Source organism: Cibotium barometz, chromosome 43 (assembly GCF_041138505.1).
Source record: "Cibotium barometz isolate CiBa-2024 chromosome 43, ASM4113850v1, whole genome shotgun sequence".
Taxonomy (NCBI): Eukaryota; Viridiplantae; Streptophyta; class Polypodiopsida; order Cyatheales; family Cibotiaceae; genus Cibotium; species Cibotium barometz.
The window spans coordinates 29,737,193-29,761,748 of record NC_141088.1 but is presented as its reverse complement, the minus strand read 5'-3'; the positions used below and the strand labels follow the sequence as shown (position 1 = coordinate 29,761,748).

General features: G+C 48.3%; 1 protein-coding gene across 3 annotated transcripts; it reads left to right on the top strand.

Moving 5' to 3' along the window:
• The first annotated feature begins 221 nt into the window (after nucleotides 1-221).
• SEX4 (dual specificity protein phosphatase (DsPTP1) family protein) lies at nucleotides 222-24,556 on the top strand. 3 transcript variants are annotated; one of them, XM_086781784.1, is made up of 14 exons: nucleotides 222-462; nucleotides 988-1,051; nucleotides 11,003-11,062; nucleotides 11,242-11,326; nucleotides 11,543-11,619; nucleotides 11,858-11,934; nucleotides 12,038-12,118; nucleotides 12,356-12,488; nucleotides 18,342-18,401; nucleotides 18,571-18,627; nucleotides 18,727-18,822; nucleotides 23,443-23,502; nucleotides 23,626-23,733; nucleotides 24,110-24,556. In XM_086781784.1, exons 1-14 carry the CDS (start codon nucleotides 368-370, stop codon nucleotides 24,233-24,235), a joined length of 1,179 nt encoding a protein of 392 aa, XP_086637910.1. In that variant the 5' UTR covers nucleotides 222-367; the 3' UTR covers nucleotides 24,236-24,556. The 3 variants fall into 3 exon arrangements, with proteins under 3 accessions (XP_086637910.1, XP_086637909.1, XP_086637912.1); XM_086781783.1 differs by having other exon boundaries at nucleotides 11,003-11,068; XM_086781786.1 differs by lacking the exon at nucleotides 222-462 and adding an exon at nucleotides 694-815 and having other exon boundaries at nucleotides 11,003-11,068.

Below are 24,556 nucleotides of genomic sequence, written 5' to 3'. Positions count from 1 at the left end.
ATGCAAGTAGAAAGCAAATGGAGGGTCATCATTTCATTGACTTTTTAAAGCATTAATAACTACATACTAAAATAAACCTTAGGAAAACACTCTTTTTCTTCAAAATTTGGCATAATATATTTAATAGAAATTTTGGTGCCCCTATATATATATATATATATTATTCATCTCGATCATTGGTTTTTCTTTCGTTTAGGAGACATCTGACAAGTCGGTTACGTGCCTATGGGTGCAAAGGATCGGTGGACAGGAGGACACCTGTGTGTGAACGAATCAAAATGTGCCATCTAGACAGCTTTACATTTTGCCTGTCCTTTTTTGTTTTGAGATCAAACATCTTCAACGAAAATATTAAACCAAGTGCAGAATGCGAAGCTCCTACACAGCTATGGTGTCATTGAACGCTGCCATCACTAGCTCTCGCATGTCAACAGGCCCCCTCTTCGCACAATCTTGCCTCAGGTGCTTTTTTTCTTTTTGATTCCTTCCTATTTGGGTGCATTTTGACTAGAGATCAGGTGTCCTTTGGCTATGGAGCTGTGTCTCTAGGGTTACAGCACTGATTTTTTAAGGGTTTACAGATTCTGCTCTCTGTGTTAGGGCTAACAAAATTCAGCTTTGCAATGCGCCTGAGCATAGTCAATGAGATAACTTAAATTTTTATCTCACTAGCATCCGTATGGTTTTGAAGCAATGGATGCTTCTTTCTGTGTTACGGCTAACAGAATTCAGCTTTGCAATGGCCTGAGCATAGTCAATGAGACAACCTAACTCTTGACGTATGGATTTGAATTAATGCTGAAATATGTTAATCGGTAATCCCTGCGATACACTTACCCTGCCCATAGAGTACCGTACAATGCTGTACTGTTAACTGCCGTCCATCAAACTCATATGCCAATTTTGTATCTTAAGATAACATATTTAAATGGGGCATCTTGGGGGCAGGATAATTGAAACAGCTGGTGTTATCTTTATGCTCTTCAGGTCTGCCGCCTACAACCCTTTGGTGTCAGGACATTCACATCGACCATCACCTCTCGTGCAACAGGTTCGTGCTCTCTGCTCATATGAACCCTCTGATCAGTGTCAGAGCTGGCTGTATTGATTCTCTCCTTCATAAGATTGTAAAAGATAAAGCCAATTTTTGTGGTAATCTCAGGCATTTTCAACTGCGTGCAGCAGGCCATCAGGGAATTGAGCATTGTATTTGTTGAGTGTTTTACAAACTTGTAATAGCATGACTGCTGTAATGGACTTGTTGGATCTGTTGTAGCTATGTAAACTTGCATATTACACACAACCAAATTAAGGTGCCAACAATGTTGTCTTATTGAGGAGTATGCAACACAACAGCTTTGGTGTCTCATACAATGCCAAGCTAAAGGAAACGTGGTGCATGCGTATGATCCAAGGAGTTGAAAAAGCGCACTTCTGCTGGCCCAAGCAAATAAAACAGTTTTGGTTCTTCTTTCTCCCTATAGAATTTATGATATGGAGGTTGTGTTTCAAGCTCTGTTATGTCTTTTGAGTATGTTGACTTCTTTATTGGAAAGTAGCACACCACTATGAAATGGTCTTGTAACTTTTCGAGATGCACCTGGCATGTACATGTGTAGGATTGAAAACTGTACACCAAGATACCAAACGGGGGACTGAAGCTGTACAGAAGGCTTCACAAGGTGCTCCTGCTCTGTTGTATGAAGGAGAGTTGCATGGTATCAAAAGTTGGTGATACAAATTTTAGTGGTGGACCAGGCCACCTGTTAGAAGTCATCTCTTGTCTTTATCAGACACCAGGGCCTCTGTTGTGGGTGTGCGTGTTTTATCATTTTTCCTCACTCCCCGTATTTTTTCCCCATTTTTCCCTATTTTTCAAGGTGTGGGAGGCAGTGTAGGACCTGTTGGCTGTACCAGATGCTGGCCGACTGGTCACAGGCAGTCCCAGTTGCTCTCTCTGCTGCTGGCCGACTGCACACGAGTGATGGCCGACTTTGATATGCTGGCCGACTGCTGTATTTTCTGGTCGTGGGCATTTCAGGTCTAGTCGGCTGTCCATCTACTGGCCGACTGCACTCATGGGGCCATATAAAATGGCCCCATGGCCCCCCCACCTATTGTATTCAGTTTTTTCTCGGGATCTTGTGTATAGAGAAGAGTTATATGCATAGTCACAAGGGACGGGGGACGGTGACGGGGGACGGGGACGGGGACGGGACGGGGGACGGCCATAAGTAGGGAACGGGGACGGGGGAGGGAACGGCACTCAAAAAATAATTTTTTTTAAAAATTTTCTACTCTGCACTTATTCTACTTTGGAAGCACATCAAAATGAGCACAAGTTTACACTAAAATGCTAAGATTTTGAGTCAAACATAATAATTAAGTAGATATCTGATACAAAATGAGTCATGACTCAAGAGTCAGGACTCAGGAGCCTTAAGGAGGCAAAATGAAAATACAAGGACGGACTCAAATGCGTCAATGACAAAAAAGTGCTGAAGACTGGAGGCTAGAGGCTAGAGCTAAGTGTAAGGCCCATGAATCATGATCCATGAATGATCATCCACGTGAAGTGCTCGCCTCATGGTCATGGGTAGCTTGTGCGGCTGCCAAAGAAGCATCAAGCTCATCCTCAGTCTCATCCTCACTGGCATGCTGCTCCTGCACCTCATCCTCCCGTTGCTCTTCTTGTTGACTCATCTCCCACTCGGTGAAGGAATCTGCCTTCTTGGTCATGCTCTTGCAAAGCATTCGCAAGTTCGCGCTGACGAAGACAAGGTCATTGGCACGCTCTACCCCGAGTCGGTTCCTCTTCCTAGAGGCAATGTGGCTGTAGGTACTCCAAAGTTGCTCCAAGCAAGAGGAGCTGACGGCCTGGCTAAGTATGCGGATGGCAAGCTGCTGCAGCTCCGGTCCATCTGAACCAAAGTCCTCCCACCATAGAGCAGCACCAACTTTGGAGCGGTCAACCTGTGCATCATGACAGCCATAGGAGCCATGAAACGACCTGTACATCGAAAGCTGGTCCCTGATCTTGCGCCTAACCGATGCATCAGGCACAAGACGATCCAAGATGATCCTCCATCCAGCGCTCACCTCCCGGTCGCTCTCCTGCTTGTTGCCTTGGAATTCTGGGTCCACCACATAAGCTGCTGCATGCAATGGAGAGTAGTAGGAATTCCACCTTCCTAGACACAAGGCATGGATCTCCTCGTATCTGTCTTCGTCAGGCACGAAGTCTTTCAACTTCTCTATCATGCGATCCATGGCCTCGTAGACCTTGCCTATGCATGGCTGCATAGCGTCTACAATCCTCAACAGGTGGACTATGGGCCTCACCATAGCATCTGTGGTCTTCACACGCTCCCACCAAGAGGCGTCATCCGCCCGTAGCCTACACTCTTGGCCAGTGTTTGTATGGGACTCTTGCATGGCGACAAACTCGTCGCTAAGGAAAAGCCCCCTCAAAGCACCACTACAATCCTTCAACCGGCCCAACATGAGAAAGTTGTAGGCGAACCGGGTGTCGGAATATTTGAGAAGAGAGAGACAGGACCTCTTGTTGAACTCATGCCGAAGTCTTTGGTGGTTGAGGACAAAGGAGACCATGGTGTTGGCCTCCTCAATGAGCGGGCTGATCCATGGTAATGCCCCGATGTCCTTGAGGAGGTTGTTTAGGCAATGAGCCATACAAAAGGACACCGTGACATGTCCATACATACCTTGGAGAATAGCTCCCGCCGCCCTATTGGAAGGCTCCCCATCCGCAACAAAGCCGACTACATGCTCGGGGCCAACGATCTCCATGGTGGTAGCCCACTCCGCCGCAAGCACATCCGCGCTCTTCCCAGTGCCGGATGCATCATGAGATGAGATGAAGTACATCTCTCCACGGGAATATGCAACCATGCCGTGAATACTCCTCTTGCGGGTGTCACTCCATCCATCCACAATGAGGGAGACTCCGTTCCTCTCCCATTGCCGCTTTGTGTTGTCGGCCGCTTGCTCTACAATGCGCTTCTCCTTGTCGAGCAATGTAGTGCGCAAGCTCTCGGATGAGGGGGGCGTATAGGTTGAGCCATACTCCCCAATCTTCTTAACCATTACCTTGAAGTATTCCGACCTATTCAAGAAAGTAATTTACTAATGAGAAGGAGACTAGGATGATGAAAACATGAATGATGAATTGGCAATGATCGATTGCACTTACCTAGCCGCTTGAAAGGCAATGTGGTCGTGGAAGAAGAAGCGGGCCACCGCCATATCCACCTCCTCCTTCAACTTGGGGTTCCAATTCTCCCCAAGTGTAGATTGTCGCCGTGGGCCACGTAATGATTGAGAGGCCGTGGAGATGGAGGGTGCCGGTGTCGTGGATGGAGTAACATTCCGACTTGATGGCGAAGGTGATGGTGTGCATGATCCCGATCCACCACATGACTCCATGGTAGAGGCTTGAGTTCCTCTCCCCATCGTCGCGGGATCCACGGCCACTCGTGGTGTCCTTCTTGTCGCTTCGACCGCTTCGTAGACGCTAAGCTTGTCAAGAAGTTCCCGTCTCTTCTCGGGCGTGACATTCGTGCAAAACCTCACCTCATGCCCACTCTCATGCAAGAGGTGGGCTCGCACTTTGTCGGCGCCACCCGTTCGCCGGTACGGGCAAAGCTTGCATACCCATGGCCGAGAACCGCCTCCATGAACGGATGTGGTGTAGTTTACCTCCTCCCACCATGTCCATCCCGTTGTCCTTCTACGAGAAGCCCCGGCACGTGAGGAGGATGCCATGGTTGAAGATGGCTTGCCGCTTGACTCTTGAGCCTTGAGGAGTGTGAGAGAGAGAGAGAGAGAGAGAGAGAGAGAGCCTTGAGGAATGAGAGAGAGAGAGAGAGAGAGAGAGAGAGAGAGAGAGAGAGAGCCTAGAGGCTTGGAAGTTGGAAGAGTCAAGACTCAAGAGGCTTGAGGGAGAGGTGAGAGCCTAGGCCCTAGAGCTTGAGCAATGAGCAATGAGCAATGAGCAATGAGCAATGAAGCTTGAGCAATGAAGCTTGAGCAATGAGCAATGAGCAATGAACTTGTGTGTGGCAGCTTGTAGCCTTGTGGGCTCTTATATAGATAGGCAAGAGAGAGAGAGGGCCAAGGCCCAACAGCCATAAACGGCTAGTAGAGCCCAAGCCCAACAGCCATAAACGGCTACAGTGGGGCAGGCACGCGGCACGCAGGCGCAACAGCCAGAAACGGGCGCAACGGCCAGAAACGGGCCGGCGCAACGGCTATCTGCCGTCCCCCGACAGCCGTCCCCGACAGCCGTCCCCCGTCCCTACGGCGTCCCCTGCGCCGTCCCCGGTTTGAAACGCCAGACAGGGGACGTCCGTCCGTCCCCGTCCGTCCCCGTCCCTGCGCCGTAGCGTGACGGCGTCCCCGCGTTCCTAGGCGCCGTCCCCGCCGTCCCCTGTGACTATGGTTATATGCCTATCTCTCTCCTTCTCTTGTGCTGTCTATTTTCTGCACTCTACTTGCTCTTGTGGTCTCAGATTTGGTTATCATTTCCGCTGCGTATTTTGACATGGTATAAGAGCCCTAGGCTCTTGAAAGATCTTGGGAGTTTTCTGAGCAAGAGGGGGGTAGTTACGTTGCTGGATTGCTGGACTGTTTGGACTGTTCGGGAAGAGAAGTTGCAAGAGGAAGGCGGACTAAGGTGCTGGACAGCCACTTGCAAGTTTAGAGTTTTTTTCCCACCCACCCACCCTTTTTCAGTTACATCCCCGCGATGGCAGATTTGTTAGAGATGGCTGAGAAGCATGTGAAGATCCCGACTCTCCCCACGTTGCCAGTGGACCATCAGTTGGACGGGAACAATTACGGCATTTGGAAGGTTATGATGGAGTGTGTGCTGGAGTCATATGACCTTGCTGATTTCATCGTTATCGGGGTTCCACAGCCGGAAGCAGAGGAAGGGGAGTTACCTGTCAATGAAGAAGGACCGCGAGGCACATGCACAGATGTGGGATTGTGTCAACGCCAGGGTCCGGTCATTTATTTTCCTCAATTGCACACCACAAGTCATCAATCACGTAAAGCATATGACGCTGGCTAGAGGCATATGGCAGCAGTTGGCTTCTCTTTATAACAGGGTATCACCCATGAAGAGGATCTCCTTGGAAGTGCAGATGCGGGTTATGAACCTTGCAAAGTCATCGACGATGCGGGAGCACATTAACAAGTTGCAGGCCCTTCAGCAGAAAGTTCTCCAGGCTGGGAAGGAGATATCATTTGAAGACATGGCCATTACTTTGCTGTCCCACTTGCCTGCTCAATATTCCGCTTTCTACTCCTCTTTGATTACGAGTAGCAGGCTCAGCACCATTACCTGGGAGGAGCTTGTGCCCATGGTCTTAGACCAGGAGGAACGTTTCACGAATCCTCCTCACAGTGGAGGTTCGGAGGCCTTAACTGGCCAACGGTCGAAAGGCCGGAATAACAACAAGGGCAAAGGGAAGGCTTCACCGGAGAAGTCTTCTGAGAAGAAGCCCGACACAGAACGAGAGAAGCTGAAGACCGAACGATCCTGCAATGATTGTGGCGAGAAAGGCCACTATTGGAGGAAGTGTCCTAAGCGGACTGGGAAGAGTGCTGATTCTTCAGCCTCAGCTGCAAAGACTCCTGCATTTGTGCACCTAGAGATGATGGACTCCGATGCTTCATCGTCTTCGAGCGAGGAGGCAGTTGGCTTCACCGCAAAGGATACTTGGGAATGGATTCTTGACAGTGGTGCTTCTAGGCACATGACTCCGTCCCGTGACTTCTTTTTGGATCTGAAACGGCAATCAGGTCGCATTTTTATTGGCGACAACTCCACTATTCCGATACACAGTGAGGGCCGGATGGAGATTATTCCCAACGGCAAGGGGGGCAAGCATGCTTCCTGTGTTCTTTACGTCCCTGCTCTGGGTTTTCATCTTCTGTCAGTGCATGAAGTATGCAAGACTGGCTTTCGGGTGGAATTTGAGGAGCATTCAGTTGCTCTACGGGACCGTGAGACTGGCTAGGTTGTTTGGGAAGGCGGTGTGGAGAATGGTATCTACAAGCTCTCTTCACTCTCCTCGTTGACAGGTTCTCAGGTCGGAGATCTGTGGCACTTTCATTTTGGCCACTTAAATGTGGATGCACTGCGGTGAGCTTTCCAAGACCAGATGGTGGTTGGCTTGCTAGATGTTGGCAGTAGGCAAGGATGTTGCAGTTCTTGCATACGTGGTAAGCAGCACAGGGAATCCTTTCCGAAGCAGGCTTCCAGGCGGGCTTCGAAACCGTTGGAGTTGACTCACACTGACTTGTGTGGACCTCAGCAGCAGACACCATCATTGGGAGGATCTCTCTATTTTATGCTGCTTGTTGATGACTGTACCAGATTCACGTGGGTCTACTTTCTTTCACAGAAGGACCAAGCTTTTGCACGGTTCAAGGATTGGCACGTGATGGTGGAGAAAGAGTGGATTGCAGGTACAGACTCTCAGGGCTGACAAAGGGGGTGAATTCTCCTCGACTGTATTTCTCAGATTTTGTGCAGATCATGGCATCAAGAGGGAACTGGCCAATACAGGATCGCCTTCAGAGAATGGAGTTCTAGAACGCAAAAACAGGACTGTGGTGGAGATGGTGAGGACCATGCTGGAGCATCGTGATCTTCCTCGTCCACTTTGGGGAGAGGTTGTGGCAACAGCTGTCCATACCCTCAACCGGTCTCCAACGACTTCAGTACCTGATACGACTCCGTTTGAGGCATACTTTGGCAAGAAACCTGATGTCTCGCACTTCCATGTTTTTGGGAGTGATGCGTATGTTCATATTCCGAAGAAGCACAGGGGGAAGCTTGACTCCAAATCCCGCAAGCTTATATTTGTGGGGTATAATTCTCTTTCCAAGAGATACAGATTGTATGATCCAGATAGGAACGAGATTGTTGTCAGCCGGGATATGGTCTTTGATGAGCATGTTCCAGTATCCACTGTCGAGGAGCCGCCACTTCTTGGAGATCCAGAAGAGTCTGATGATGATTCCCAGACCATTGCTCCAGTTGATCAACCTCAGTCAGCATAGGAGGTTGAGCCCGCAGCTGGAGTAGAGCCCCCGCAACAGCAGGAGGCTCCACGATCTGTTCAAGTACCTAGGTGGTTGTTGGACACCCTTCGGGAGTCAAGTGTCACGGAGTTACCCTCCGAGTGGACCACAGAGGACGGCCCTCGAAGATCACACAGAGTCCGAGACAAAAGCAATACAGCGGAGCTTCTTCAGGTAAACTATGCTCTGATGTCTCGTATTATGCGGGACAAGGAGCCCACTTTCGTCAAGGAAGCCCTCTCCCAGAATACTTGGAGGAAAGGCATGCAGGTGGAACTTGATGCCATCGAGAAGAACAACACATGGGAGTTGGTATCGAAACGGTGAGTCATTGGTGTCAAATGGGTCTTTAAGACCAAATATGCGTCAGATGGGTCGGTGGACAAACACAAAGCAAGACTTGTGGCTAAAGGTTATGCTCAGTGGCCAGGCATCGACTACGAGGATACCTTTGCACCGACAGTACGGATGACCACGATTCGGACCGTTCTTGCCCTTGCTTCTTCTCAGAGGTGGCCTGTGTATCAAATGGATGTAAAATTTGCGTTCCTTAATGGTGACTTGCAGGAGGAGGTGTATGTTAAGCAACCTCCAGGCTTTGTTGTTCCACGATCAGAAAGGATGGTTTACAGGTTACGTAAGGCCTTGTATGGTCTTAAGTAGGCTCCCAGGGCTTGGAATCAGAAGATTGATTCCTTCTTTGTTCGGACTGGATTTCAGAGATCGGTTTGCAGATCCTAACCTGTATCTCTTTCGGGAACGCGGCATGGTTATGATTATCATCCTTTATGTGGATGATCTCATTCTCACCGGCGATCATGTGGAGCACATTGGCGTGACGAAGGCTGCCTTGTCAAAGGAGTTTGAGATGACCGACTTAGGCCTACTCCACTTCTTGGGATTGGAGATCTGGTAGACCCAGAGGGGGTTTTTTGTCTCTCAACAGCAGCGGTATGTTCATGAGTTGCTTGAGGCCTTTGGGATGGAGAACTGCAAGCCTATTACTTCGCCGATGGACCCAAACACAAAGTTAGCCGTTAATGATCCTTGTGAGACGGTTGATGCCTCGCGGTATCGGAAGTTGGTTGGTTCATTGATCTGGTTGCTGAACACCAGATTGGACTTGAGCTTCTCCGTGGGGCTGTTGAGCTCTTTTATGCATACGCCATTAAAGTCTCATTAGGACGCAGGATTGCGGATCGTGCAGTATCTGCAGAGTATGGAGGATCTAGGACTCTTTTACACAAGAGGGGATGGAGTCAAACTCCAAGGTTGGAGTGACTCAGATTGGGGAGGAGATCTAGACACGAGGAGATCTACTTTAGGTTACAGTTTTACCCTCGGCTCAAGAGCAGTTTCTTGGAGCAGTAAGAGGCAGCCAACTATTGCCCTATCTTCCACAGAGGCAGAGTACCGGGCTGCTTGTGGTGCTGCTTGCGAGGTTGTGTGGTTGCGGAGGCTGCTAGGCGAGATTGAGTTTCCACAGAAGGAGCCCATAGTCATCCAGTGCGATAACCAGAGTTGTATAGCTATTGCTCGGAACCCGGTCTTCCATGCCCGGACCAAGCACATAGAGATACAGTATCACTTTGTACGTGAGAAGATCTTGGCTGGTGACATCTTGCTACGTTATTGTTCGATGGAGGACAATGCAGTGGACCTCTCCACGAAGTCTCTACCTCAGGCTACGCTCAGGCGGCACTCCAACTCCCTAGGGTTGATTTGACAGCCAGAGCTGAGAGGGGGTGTTAGAAGTCATCTCCTTTCTTTATCAGACACCAGGGCCTCTGTTGTGGGTGTGCCCGCCCTGTATAGGTGTTTTATCATTTTTCCTCACTCCCCGTATTTTTTCCCCATTTTTCCCTATTTTTCCAGGGTGTGGAAGGCAGTGTAGGACCTGTCGGCTGTACCAGGTGCTGGCCGACTGGTCACAGGCGGTCCTAGTTGCTCTCTGCTGCTGGCCAACTGCACACGAGTGATGGCCGACTTTGATATGCTGGCCAACTGCTGTATTTTCTGGTCGTGGGCATTTCAGGTCCAGTCGGCTGTCCATCTACTGGCCGCCCGACTGCATTTATGGGGCCATATAAAATGGCCCCATGGCCCCCCCACCTATTGTATTCAGTTTTTCCTCGGGATCTTGTGTATAGAGAAGAGTTATACGCCTCTCTCTCTCCTTCTCTTGTGCTGTCTATTTTCTGCACTCTACTTGCTCTTGTGGTCTCAGATTTGGTTATCATTTCCGCTGCTTATTTTGACACCACCTTCAGTCCCTAGTGCAGTGTAAGGAGCATGCAAGTATTCAAAAGTATACAATTGTGCATGCATCCTCCTTGCTTCAGTTAACTAGTAACTGTGGAGATCTGAGGGCCAAGTTGGTTAGAGCAGATGCTTGTTTCTTCTTCTGGCTCCAGAGTCAGTTGCTTGCTTCTCTTTTTCTTCTTGTTTGATACATGGATCTTCTCATTTTATAGAATGGGTCCTTTAGCTTATGCATATGTGGTTAAGTAGATTTCCTCTACAGCTCAACATATAGAAATACACAGCTTAATATATACAAATATGCAAAAAGGGCAATGCACCCAAAACACCTTAATAGTACTTTCTGTACTTGCTCGATACATATAAAGTGTGTACTGTACGAAGCATTCTAACCACCTGGCACCATATGCTCTATCGCATACAATTCTTTGGCATATAGCTGCTTGTGGCTCTTAATTAAGGATACAAATAAGGAAGGAGAAAAGGAATTGTTCCTGGATTGCATTTTTATTTGTTAAAGTTTACACAGATGCTTAAGATTATCAGGCTGTCTGTTTGGGCTGATGATCGAATTAAAGAATTAAGCTTTAGTAGACGTCATATATGATATAGTTTGTGCTTCCAGGTGATCATGTGTGCAAGCCGCAATGTCGATGAATTGGAAAAAAGACAGCCAATTGAAAAGGTGGAGGTAGGATATTTATTAGTTGCAAAGAAAACCGTTGGCTACTGAAATGATTTTGTAGTTTGCAGTTAGGAAGTCTTTAGTACAGCATTATGTTTTCAACTCTCTGTGCTTTATGAAAGTAAGCCTTGCCTCTAATGATTCAGCAAAGGCTAGTTTCTCTTTTATCTCTCTAACAGGATCTAAAAAAGGAGGATGATACAAAGAGGAACGAAGCAAAGTCTGATGTCTACAGCTCCGACATGACACATGCTATGGGTGCAGGTACTCTTCAATTGCCCTCTTTGACTTGCTTCTAATTTTGTTTGCGCATGCATGGGTGTATGGGGGCTCAAACTTGCTCTCTCTTCTGGGGAAGGGCCTGCCTAAAAATCTAGTTGGTTTTCTAACCTAGATAATTGGCAGTGTCTTAACTCGTAACCTTCAAATTTCAAACAATTATCATGATTCTAAATCGAAATCTGTATGAGCTTTCTGCAGTTCTCACTTACAGGCATGAGCTCGGAATGAACTACAACTTTGTTCTACCTGATCTTATTGTTGGTTCTTGTCTCCAAGTATGCTAAGGCCCGACTTCCTCACCTTTCTTGAATGCCTTAACTACAAAAGAAAAGAAGTACTTCATGCTACTTATATAGTTTTTTTTGGGTGAAATATAGGGTATTTCAAGTTATATTGAAGTGTAATGCTTCTATATTTGCTTGCTTGAAAAATTATAGACATGGTTGATGGGTTGGAACTTACTTCTATGGTTGATGGGTTGGAACTGAACTTACTTCTATCTTGAAAATCCAGACTCCCTTAGATGTAGACCGTTTGAAAAGCATTGGAGTAAAAACAGTGTTCTGCCTTCAACAAGACCCTGATCTTGAGTATCCTTTCATTTTTTAGGTTTCCAAGTTAGTCATCTAAGAGAAGCCATGCAAATTTTTTCTTTCCTTGTTCTCCTTAAATTTCACAATCCTCAAATCTAAGATATTTTGGGGTGGACATCAATGCCATTCAAGAGCGGGCAAAAGATATTGGAGGGATCGAACACATCCGTGCCCGAATAAGGTACTGTGCTTGTTTTCTCTCATGGCTAGGGGCTGTCCTTTCATCATCAAATTATGAAACGAAAACACAGCCACATGTGCCAATGCCAACAAGAGAAGATAAGTATGATGAAGTTAATCAGCAAGATGGTGGGGAACATTTAAATAGGAAATACAAGCAAAATACTATGTTTCCGATGTTTTAGTTTTAGTTTTGATGTCATTTAGCCTTCTTTTAAAAAATTCAAAATTTATGCAGAGATTTTGATCCTTTTGACCTGAGGAAGCGGCTTCCAGCAGTTGTTGCCACATTGTATAAAGCAATCGAGAGAAACAAGGGGATCACATATATTCATTGTACGGCTGGACTTGGCAGGGCTCCTGCTGTTGCAGTCAGTACACACTCTTCTTTAATTGTTGTTTTATCCTTTCTTGAAGGAATATGCTAAGGCATGCTTGCTAATTGTTAATCATTATCTCATGCAATCTGGTAGGAGCTCGAAAAGTAGTGCAATAAATGTAGAACCCAACCGCAGATGCACGAAAAGTTTTTTGAGGCTATGAGCTCCTGATTTTATCCACCATACTTTGTTCATTACTTGTGATACTAGGGATGAGATGAAGAGTTGACTGTGCACTTTTTTATAGGAGTTGTTGTCCTCCTCTTTGGTCATGTGTAACCATCCCAGTGCCTCTTTAAGTGGGTCTTCTTCTCATCATATTGCTTATCACAATAGTTACCCTGATCTACAAATTTGTCGGCAGCAGAGCGGCCCATGGAACAATTTACGACCTTTTGCAGGCTGCACTTGTCGGTGAGCAAGGGCAAATTATGGACGTCCTCTTTCTTGGCAATGGCTATATTCGGCTCGACTTGCTCTCCCTGGCTGCGAAGATCCTGGTGTCCAGCCCACTAGTAGTGTGTGGCTCTCAGATTTACCTCGCTCTGTGGAGACATGGCTTTTCCCCAAACTCGGACCAAGGAGTTGTTAGAAGTCATCTCCTCTCTATACATATACACCGGGCCTCTGTTGTGGGTGTGCCCGCCCGTATTAGGTGTTTTCTCATTTTTCCCCACTCTCCATATTTTTTCCCCATTTTTCCCTATTTTTCCATGGTATGGGTGGCTGCCCTATGATGGCAGGATGACCCAGAAGCTGGCCGACTGCACTAGTGTGCACATGTTCACTTCTTGGAGCAGGCCGATTGGTTCTGTACAGGTCGTGGACCTCTTTTCTATTGGCTGACTGGATGACACCTAGTCGTGAGGCTGGCGGCTGTTTATTCACTGGCCGACTGGGTATTTGGGGCCATATAAAATGGCCCCATGGCCCCCACTCCATTGTATGATGTTTTCGGGATTTTCCTTGTGTATATAGAGCAGAGTTACGCCTCTCTCTCTCTCTCTCTCTCTCTCTCTCTCTCTCTCTCCATTGCTGTATTTTTTCTGCACTTGCTTTTGTGTTCTCGGATTTTGTCATCATCTCCGTTGCATATTCTGACATGGTATCAGAGCCCTAGGCTCTTGATAGATCTTGGGAATTGTGTGAGCAAGAGGGGGACTGTTGTGTTGCTGATTGGTGGACTGTTTTGGATTGTTCGTGAAGAGGAGAAGCAAGAGGAAGGCGGGCTGATTTGCTGGACAGCCACTTGCAGGTTTAAGTTCTTCTGTGTTCCCACCCACCCACCCTTTTCAGTTACATCCCCGCAATGGCAGATCTTCTTGAGATGGCTGAGAGACATGTGAAGATCCCGACACTCCCCACGTTCCCAGTGGACCGTCAGTTGGACGGGAATAACTACGGCATCTGGAAGGTAATGATGGAATCTGTTCTAGAGTCTTATGACCTTGCTGATTTCATTGTTGTTGGGGTTCCACGGCCGGAGGTAGATGAAGGGGAGTTACCGTCGATTCGAAAGGACCGTGAGGCACAACATAGTTGTGGGATCGTGTCAATGCCAGGGTCCGTTCATTCATCTTCCTCAACTGCACACCGCAGGTAATCAATCATATAAAGCATATGATGCTGGCCAGAGGTATATGGCAGCATTTGGCTTCTCTTTATAACAGGGTATCGCCCATGAAGAGGATTTCCTTGGAAGTACAAATGCGGGTTATGAACCCTGCAAAGTCATGACGATGCAGGAGCACATTAATAAGTTGCCTGCTCTTCAGCAGGAAGTTCTTCAGGCTAGGAAGGAGATATCGTCGGAGGATATGGCCATAACATTGCTGTCGCATTTGCCCTCTCAGTACTCAGCATTCTACTCGTCTTTGATTACCAGTGGTGGTAGGCTCAGCACCATTACGCGGGAGGAGCTTGTGCCTATGGTCTTGGACCAGGAGGAAAGATTCTCGAACCCTCCATAGGGCGGAGGTTCGGAGGCCTTAACTGGCCAACGGTTGAAAGGCCGTACCAACAAGGGCAAAGGGAAGGCTTCATCGGAGAAGGCTTCTGAGAAGAATTCCGACTCAGAGCACGAGAAACTGAAGGTAGAGAGGACCTGTAATGATTTGTGGCGAGAAAGGCCACAATTGGAGGCAGTGTCCCAAGCAGAAGGGTGAAGAATCCTCAGCAGCAACCGGGAAGACTCCAGCTTTTGTGCATCTGGAGGTGATGGACACCGATGTTTCATTTTCTTCGGGCAGGGAGGAGGTTCGAGGACTCGCCGCTACGGATACTCGGGAGTGGATTCTAGACAATGGTGCTTCCAGATACATGACTCCTTCCCGTTCAGATTTACAGGATCTCTGCAGGTATTCTGGTCACATTCTTACTGGGGAATCGGGATACATTCACTATCCCAGTTCACATCGAGGGCAGGTTGGAGATAGTTCCTGATGGCAGAGGGGGGAAGCATTCCTCCCAGGTGTTGTATGTTCCATCACTTGGTTTTCATCTGTTGTCAGTGCATTAGGTTTGTAAGACTGGCGTACGGGTGGAGTTTGATGAGCATTTTGTTGCTCTCCAGGACAAGGCAACAGGCCAGGTAGTTTGGGAAGGCAGAGTGAAGAATGGAGTTTACAAACTTTCAGCACTCTCTCTCCCAGGTCCTCAATTTTGTGATGAGTGGCAGTTTGGTAATGGCCACTTAAGTGTGGATACGCTGCAGGTGCAGGCTTTCCGGGAGGACCAGATGGAGGATAGCTTGCCAGTTGATGGCAACAGTTGGCAGGAACTTTCCAGTACATATGTTGGTAGTTCTTGTGTTTGTCAGTCAGAGAAAACTTTACAGGTAACTTATGCTGTGATGTCTCGTAGTATTCAGGACAAAGAAACTCCTGTAGATGAGGAAGTTCTTTCCACGGGGACCTATTGGAAAGCCAAGCAGGTGGCAGTTGATTACTTGCAGAAGGAGGTGGATGTTGCACATTCTCCAGCAGGCTTTGCGGTTCCAGATTCAGAGGGGGTTGGTTACAGGTTTCCGAAGGCCTTGAGTGGTCTTAGCAGGTTTCCAGGACTTGGCATCCCACCGTAACAGTTGTCGATCCTTGTGAGCAGTATGGTGCCTCTGTGACTCGGAAGCAGAATGGTTCATTGATTTGGTTGATGTATACCAGATTGGACGGGAGCTTCCTGATGAGGCTGTTGAGCTCATGTTTGCAGATGACTCTTTGGGAGACAGGATTGCGTATCTTGTGGTTTCTGCAGCATGCGAAGGATCTTGGACTCTTTTACATAGGAGGGGGATTGATGGATGGAGTCAAACTCCAAGGGTGGAGTGACTCAGATTGGGGAGGAGATCCAGAGACGTGGAGATCTACTTTAGGATACAGTTTTACCCTCGCCTCAGGAGCAGTTTTAAGAGGCAGCTTTCTCTTGCCTTGTCGACAGAGGCAGAGTACCGGGCTGCTTGTGGTGCTGCTTGCGAGGTGGTGAGGTTGCAGAGGTTACTTGGCAGGATTGGGTTTCCACTGGTGGAATCCTTGGTCATCCAGAGGCACTTTGTTCGTGAAAAGATCGTTGCTGATGACATCGTGCTAGAGTTCTATTCGACGGAGGACAGTGTGGTGGACCTCTTCAGGAAGTCTCTATCTCAGGCGTTGCTCTGGCGGCACTCCAGCTCCCTGGGATTGGTTCCATAGCCAAGAGCTGAGAGGGGGTGTTAGAAGTCATCTCCTGTCTATACATATACACCAGGGCCTCTGTCTGGGTGTGCCTGCGTGTATTAGGTGTTTTCTCATTTTTCCCCACTCTCCATATTTTTTCCCCATTTTTCCCTATTTTTCCATGGTATGGGTGGCTGCCCTATGATGGCAAGATGACCCAGAAGCTGGCCGACTGCACTAGTGTGCACATGTTCACTTCTTGGAGCAGGCCGATTGGTTTTGTACAGGTCGTGGACCTCTTTTCTGCTGGCCGACTGGATGACACCCAGTCGTGAGGCTGGCGGCTGTTTATTCACTGGCCGACTGGGTATTTGGGGCCATATAAAATGCCCCCATGGCCCCCACTCCATTGTATGATGTTTTCGGGATTTTCCTTGTGTATATAGAGCAGAGTTACATGCCTCTCTCTCTCTCTCTCTCTCTCTCTCTCTCTCTCTCTCTCCATTGCTGTATTTTTTCTGCACTTGCTCGTGTTCTCAGATTTTGTCATCATCTCCACTGCATATTCTGACAGAAGTATCATGCCCTTTCAGTGATTGGGCGCTCCTTGGGACAGGTTCTCGAGTTTCCCCCCCCCCCCCCCCCCCCCCTCCCCCCCTCTCCAAAACAAACACACACACACCATGGCAGTTGCCGTTGCAAGGGCAGCTGGGCTCCCATCCATACGAGTACTCATCTCATCTCCAGAGAGTTTTCTTCGCCAGGTTGCATTCCCACTCCATTTTCCTGCAGCGTATAGAGTTTTCAGGACTACCCGAGCAATGTTGTGTGTGTTGGCAGATCAGTTACCTTGAGTGGGCATGTCCTTGGCGCACAGGTCTGGGCCAGCCACCGAGAGCCCCAGATGCTGGTGAGCCTGATGCGTGGTCATATAGTAGTGCCAACCGTCAGCCTTACCTGCGCCCTTTCCTTCAGCGCCACCACTGACTTACAGAGAGCCTCATCAGGCCCCACAGGAGCTGGGCAGCAATCGTGGACCTCTTGTAGGCGACATCATTGCTGTCATGGGTGGGGTGGGGACCCGCTTCCACTATGGACATGAGCCGATCTAACGGTTTGGACTTCGAACCATTGTGAATATTTATCCTGGACCCACCCCAAGATTTGACAATGGATGCAGTTTGGTGATGTAGCAAGCTCGGCAGCTGCATCCCAGGCGGCTGGATGGGCCACCCTGACCCTCATTACCCGCACTCCCCCCTTTTTTCTCTGCCTTTGGAGGCAGTCCTCTCCTACCCCCGAGCCTCGTCCTTGTCCCCCATCCACAAGGTCCCCCCCCCCCCCCCCCCCCACAAACCTCCCCCCCAACACACACCCCCCCCCCCCCCCCCCCCCCTCGCACTCTCTTGCCCTTCTCTTACAGATGTTGGTGTGGCCGTCCCCTCGAGCGAGGTTCTTGAGCCAGGCCATGCTGGAAAGTTTTAAGTGCAAAATGTCTTATGATTCCATTTGGGGGCTGTGTATAGTGCTCGCTAGATGCTGGTCGGGCTGTTTATTCCTAAACTGCTTGGTCCATGGTGGTTCATGGGCTGGTCCGTTAGTTTTAAGCCACGTGGACTCGGCATTGAATGGATGATGCAGATTGCAGATTATATAACAGAAAGGTACATGGAGGGAATCAGCTCAGACATTCAAATACATGTCATGCTAGGCTATTCTCCAAACACCTGTGCTCCTGATTGCTTGCTGGAAAGTATTCAAGTGCAAAATATCTTTGGGCGATATTTATAGTGCTGGCTAGATGCTGGTCGGGCTGTTTATTCCTAGTCGCCTGGTCCATGGTGGGTCATTGGTTGGTCGATTAGTTTTAAGCACCGTTAATCTTATGATTAAATCTGAGCGCTTGGCCATTGGCTGGCCCAAATCTGCTGCTTCCCAGAACACTTGCAGCCCAACATGCCATCCAGCCTGATTGCCTGAAGGCTGACAAGCCTCATCTGCGCATGCTGCTGCCAGATGCACCTTGGCAGCCGTGTGCTGGTACCTGCACCTGGTCTGTGCGATCCTACCTGCACATGGGTCATAATACAATTCACTCGTCAAAATGCAGTTCTTTTTTGTTAATTAGCTCATGTATGAAGGTATAGATTAGAATCTTGCAAACTTACTTTTTTTTTTTTGCTTTTGGCTGCAGCTTACATATATGTATTGGTTGCTGGGTTATGAGCTTCTAGAAGCTAACTCTCTGCTTTTGGTATATTCCGAACCATTCTTGCAAGCTTTTAAGTGTATGTATCTCCTTGATGCTACAGAGGTCTTTGCAAGTTTTGATTTGATTCATAGTTTAATGTGAAGATGTGCTCAACTATTCACAACCATTCACACTATACAAGATCAATGAAGTCATTGATGCTGTGTTTCAGAGTGTGCGGCCATGTTTCCCAAAGCTGGAGTCCATAAAAAACGCTACTTGTGATCTTGTGAGCAAGATTGCCATTTTTGGGGTTGACTTTAACTTTTATGGGTAGGCTTAGTATCTCAGGCTTGTTGAATGTAACATTTGTGATTGGGATTGGCAGCTGACAGGTGGAGCGAAAGAAACTGTTTACTTAAAGTGGCGGACCAGTGGCTGTCAAAATGTAGAGATTTCGGGCCTTGATGTTGGCTGGGGCCAGGTAATGTTGGGCTTTCTTTGTACTAGATTTCCCTTAGGCTTATTGCTGACCTTTCATAATGAGGCTCCACTCGCATTTACTGTGGCTTGTTCTCAGTTTATCTACCATAAAGACATCATAATGAACTGCACTTTGGTTTATGCGTTGTGTTGGTCAGTCCTTTATCCTCAATTTTTAGTTTCTTTGACATGTTAAAGGAGCACAAAGTCTATTGATATCAAATCAAATCCACCATTTTGGCAGCTCTCAAGAGTTCAGCGGCCAGCCCATCAGATCAGGTGCACCAGCCTTGCAATCTGCTGCCCATACAGCACATGAGGGCTGTGCAGTTTGCAGCACTTACAGCTGCAGCCGGTACAGCACATCGCTTGGAGTTGAAGCCTTTGCACCCCATACAACCAGTTTGTTATACTCTGTTCTGTGCCATGTCACCTATGAGTAGCCGTTGATTCCCGTTAGCCTTGATTTATATCACAGAAAGCAAGGCAACCCACATTCCATACATCTTGGTATCTGTAAAAGAAGGCATTGGTATATGCTGCTGTGGCCCAATTCTTTGATTTTGTGGCATTTCCAGACTGGAGGCTACCACCTCTCCGTCCTGGTCCCTCTGGCCTGAGCCTCCCAATTGCATCCTAGCCAAGGACCAGAGGTGGGTGAGCACATCAGTGATGCGAAGATCGTGAAGATGGTGTGAAAGCTCGACTGCCTGCCCCTGAATGGGGGCAGCCACCAACTCCTAGTCCCACTCCGTCTCCGGGGTTGTCTCTAGGGCTGCACTCAAAGGAAAAGAGAAGATTATCGCGCCACTCTCTGGCGTAGAAGGTCTTGAGTGATGGAACACCACACATATTCGAATGGGGGCTCCTGTCTCCTCAAAAAGATCTGTCCCTTCCACCAGAAGGCAGTGGAAGAAATTGTAATCCACTCGAAGCCCCAAGATCTTGGGGAGCCCCACCAAGGGACTCTGGAGGGAGAGCCCTCACCGGGGAAGCGGCGATGGTCATCTCTACCGGCTTTGAGAATCTATGGATCAAGCGGCGAACAGAACTCGCCAGCTGCCTCCACTCTTGGGTCAGGTGCCGCTGGAGGGCGACGGGAGTGCTGTGGATAGGCGGAGGGAGGGGGGAGTGTTGGCTCAGAGGAAGAGGACAGTGCAGAGGGGACCACTGTGGGAAAAGTCAGAGGCAAGGATGGGGGAGGTGGAGGAGGGGGGGAAGGAGGCGAAGGGGGGTGGGAAGGCGGAGAGGAAGAAGAAGGGAGCGGCTGAGAGCGATCTGTCGGAGAGGAAGGCTGCTAAGGGAGCCTCGCCGGGAAATCAGTGGGACCCACTGGCCTTATTGGAAACTGAGAACCGGAGGAGGAATCTTGGTGGGAAAGCGGCCGCCAAACCGGAGGGGCCAGAGGTTCCCTCTCTATGACTGGAGGGGGCCCATCGTCGACGGGTGGGTGCTGTGATAAATGCTTGAAACGGTTTTCTAACAGAACCGAATCCTCCTGTACTCTACCAGCTTGGCGTGCGTGGTGATGACGCTTGGCTCTGATAGTCGGCTGACGGCCCGGGCGCAGGCCAACTGCCCGTCACTCTCTGGCGGTAGGGTTGTCCACGGCCGGATCCTGGTGCTCCGCTACCTGAAGGCTGAGATCTTGCCTCTCTCTCTACCCCTTGGTGAGTATCTGAGCGGGGACTGGTTTTGGGGGGGGGTCTCTTGGTCTGGCGCCGAGGGCAAGCTCTGGCGAGGTGGCCCATCTGCCTGCAAATGAAACACTGGCTTGGGAGGCCTGAGTACTCCACTCTCTGAATGACGGGGTCACCGCAAAGGCATGGGATAGATATGACATGAGGCACTGTCTCCGGCGAGGCAATACAAATGCGAAGGGATGGAATTCCGGCCGCCTGTGCAAGAGACGAGACAGCAGTGGTGGGGGGATTCCATCATTGACATGATAGGTTGTAGTATGCTTTGATTACATGATGGTTCCTCTCACACGAGCTTCAGATGGACTGCATGCCACATCACCCCTCACTAGGCAGGACATTACCCAACCCATCCACTCTAACCTCTCTTGATTTTAGACTTGCTCCACATGGCTGGATCCACTGCAGCTTTCCACGAAGCTGCAGTTCTGTTGGGATCATCTCACAAATGATGGCTTCATCCAGAAGCCTGGATTATCTGGGTCTCATCCCATGGCCTAAGAGTGGACTGGTAGATTAAAGGGCATTGCAAAAGAGGGGCCAGGAATTGTAGACTCTCCTCCACTCCAGGGGTCGAGATGGAAGAGCACTAGCTTTTTAGATGCCCAGTGTGTTGTGAGATATGGAGGAGGTCTGTTGTCTCTTCGGAGCTGGTTTTGGTACATTGTCCGGAGTCATTGACTTTACGGACTAGGGTTGCCTCGGGCTCTGTAGCTGGGCCGACGTAGAGAACACTTATGCAGAGAGGCCTGGACTCAGGCCCCGAACAAGTCAGTCACCCATCACTAGTTTCTCTCTCAATGACCAATTCAAGATGGAGGCAGTTGGCAACGGCAGACGCAAGGGATCATATATTCAAATGATCTCACCAGGCGGATCAAACAGAACACGTTGGCAGTTCCAGAGCTACCCTGACCACCACGCCTCTGAAGGGTTACACTGGAAAGAGCACTCCAGTTGCTGTAGGTGCATTGGGCCAAGGTGATTCTCCATACTTCAAAGGCAGGAGTGCTCCACAATGGCCAGTGGATATAAGGAGCTTGTATGATTTCACAGATGTAGATGATACACATTGATCCCCCAAGTGCGGATAGAGGGCTTGTACCTGAGATGCTGAGTCCCTCTTAGCTGAGCAGTTTTTTCCTACCACATGTTTCAGCTACTACAGGGCTTTTTTTACATTTGACATTCACATGGTTATTTTGTTTCTTTAGCTAGTTTCTTTCTTTATTTCTCTTCATTTCTCCAGCTGTCAAGAGTTTCGAAAATATGATTCAGAGCCACATCAACATATCCACTGCTGTATCAAGCCTGTCTGCTACATGGGTGGCGTTGATGCTGTTCTTACTTGGCTTGCCACTTCAGCCAACACGAGTGCCTTCAACATAGCCCAAGCACATGTGCTTTTGATGTTTCTCACGTGAGCATGCACTCTAGTGGCTGCTCTCACGTGTGCTGAAGCCCACCCTTATGTGTGCTGCTCATAGTCACAGGGAATGGGCATTTTTAGAGTCGGGAATGTTGGGGATGGCAGCATCTTCCCATTCCCATTCCCGTCCCATGTCACTCTATAGTCACAGGGAATGGCCATTCTCAATCTTTTCCGTCCTTGTTCCCCGTCCCCATTTTGCGTCCCATGTGACTATGCTGCTGGCAGCTTGTGTGTGCACCGTAAGGCTTGCTCTCATAAGCACCTTGCTGACGTGTGCATGTGTACTTTTGAGTTGCCCACATCACCAGCACACAGCGTGGTTGTAGGTCATCCATCTGCTGCAAGCAGGCTTGGCAGCCCTGACTTGATTTGTATAGCTGCTGGCACTATGCAGCAATCTCTCCCATACAAATATCCATGAGTGCACACATTTCCCACTCCATAGGGAGAGAAAGTAACATCAATTATTAATTTGCCCTTTAGTTTCTGATGCGAAGAACTTCCCAGTGTCTCAAAGCCCCTAAATTTAAATATTTTTGTGGCCTTTTAGACTTGCCAATCATTGTTTTCAAGAATTGTTTTCCACAGGGTTGGAAAGGGTGGGTTGGCAAAGTTTGGATGCAAGCCTCTTAACATCAGACCCTCTCAAGAAAAAATGTGAGAAAGGGGTTGGGACCTTGCTAGTACCAAGTTTTGACAACTAAGCCTCCAATGTTGTGACACATATACAGGCATGGGCACATCTGAAGGTACAAGCCTGTTTTTGCATTGTTGGGGCATCCAAGGCAGTTGGGAAAGAATCCTCAAGCCATATGCCAATTGGGAAGCACTCCTGTGAAAATGATGATGAAAACAGGTCATGGAAGTGTCCTACAGCAGGCTGATTTTATAAAAGGGCCTGATCAACATCAAATCAGCCTAGTGAAGGGTGGATCCAGCCCCAGATAAATCATCAATAATTGTATGCAGCCTCTGCCAAGCAAGGAGCAGCAGCCAGGATGCTTCTCAAGTGGGTTCAGTTGGTGCCTTTTTCAGATCTGGCCCGCTCGCAGGCGGCGAAAAGGTGGCTTGGCAATGACTACAGTCCAGAGAGGTGCCATGAGAGCAGACATTGCCATGCCTACAGGTGTGAGCGCCATGAGATAGTTTTCATCACAGCATTCTCAGGATAGTTTTCATCGGCAGGACATGCATGCATGTCCAGTTAGGAATCTCATCTGCTACTCAGATATGAAGCTTTCTAATTGATGACAAGAAAAGCACAAAAGATTTGAATCCATCATTGCAAGTATGGAAGGGTTTTCTGGCACCAAAGAGCAAGGCGTGTGGTTAAGATGTAGCAGCTGTTTTAAATTGTGATAAACACTCATTAAAGCTGTTTTAAATTGTGTTAACTCTCATTTAAAAGCACCAAGTGAAGAGTGATTTTTCCAAGCTTTGTTGAAGCTTGGCTTTTATTGATTTGTTGAGTCGTGGGGTTGTATAGCAGATGCTTCCTTTAACATTTGTACCAAGTAAGAACTACTGGATGCTGAGCCGTGAACTACCCGTAAGTTGTGGCATGTTGCCTCCACTTGTTGTTTTTGTCATAGTTCTTATGCTGATGCTTATGTTGGTGCTTTTGAGGGTTCATATCCCTGATCAATGTAATGAGCTTGGGCATATAAAACAGGTTGGAAAATATGAATACAAGTATATAGTTGATGGAACCTGGACAACCAACCCACATGAGCCACTGACGCAACCAAACAAGGATGGCCATATCAACAACTTTGTGGAGGTAATCAGGACCTTTCTATCTCATCTAAGTCTGATTGATGGAGGCTTAGTTGCCTTGTGTATGGTCTAGGAACTATCTCATCTAAGCCTGATTGACGCAGGTTTAGTAGCCTTTTAAGTATATGGTATAGGAACTATCTCATCTAAGCCTGATTTTAGCTGCCTAAGTGTATGGTCTAGGAACTAGTGGGAGATGATGTAACTGTGTGAAGGATTATCACGTTGAAAAAACCTCATGTGCAAGGTCTTAGCAATGCACGTTGGGATATGCTTGGGAGGGGGATACCAAGGGTGTGTACTTGAGGGCAGAGGTGGCCATATGTTATGTCCGAAAATACCCTTCAACACTCGAGGAACATAACACCTTACTTTTGCAGGTTGTTGGAGAATTGGCAGATGCAGAGACCAGGAAGTTGAGGCAGCGGTTAATGCAGGATAATCCAAGTCTGAATGACATAGACCGACAAATCATCCGCCGCAAGCTTCTGTCTTTGGAGTCTTGATGTTCTAGGTAGTAGCAATTATATGCAAGGTATTCATACTTAAATAGCAGGGGTGGGAGGCACGCGTCAGTGGCAGGGGATGGGGGGGGGTGTGGGATGGAGGAGGTTGTATTCTTATATGCCATGGTGGCAAATTGGCAAGTGGGGAGTGGGGAAAACCACAGCTCAATAGCCAAAGGAGACATTGCAAGGTGAAGGGCGCCCAACTTCTGTAGAAATGGGATTGTAAAATATAATCCCAACATCTGCAATGCATAATCTACACCCAAGACGCCAACAAACATTTTATCAATTGTTAATGACAATGTTAGCTTTATGTAA

Excerpts from the sequence above, each read along its gene's own strand:
- SEX4 (XM_086781783.1), top strand. The coding sequence starts at position 368 with ATGCGAAGCTCCTACACAGCTATGGTGTCATTGAACGCTGCCATCACT. Across the intron at positions 11,327-11,542 it reads GACACATGCTATGGGTGCAG|TTCTCACTTACAGGCATGAG; the intron begins GTACTCTTCAAT and ends AGCTTTCTGCAG. Across the intron at positions 23,503-23,625 it reads TGCTGAGCCGTGAACTACCC|GTTGGAAAATATGAATACAA; the intron begins GTAAGTTGTGGC and ends CATATAAAACAG.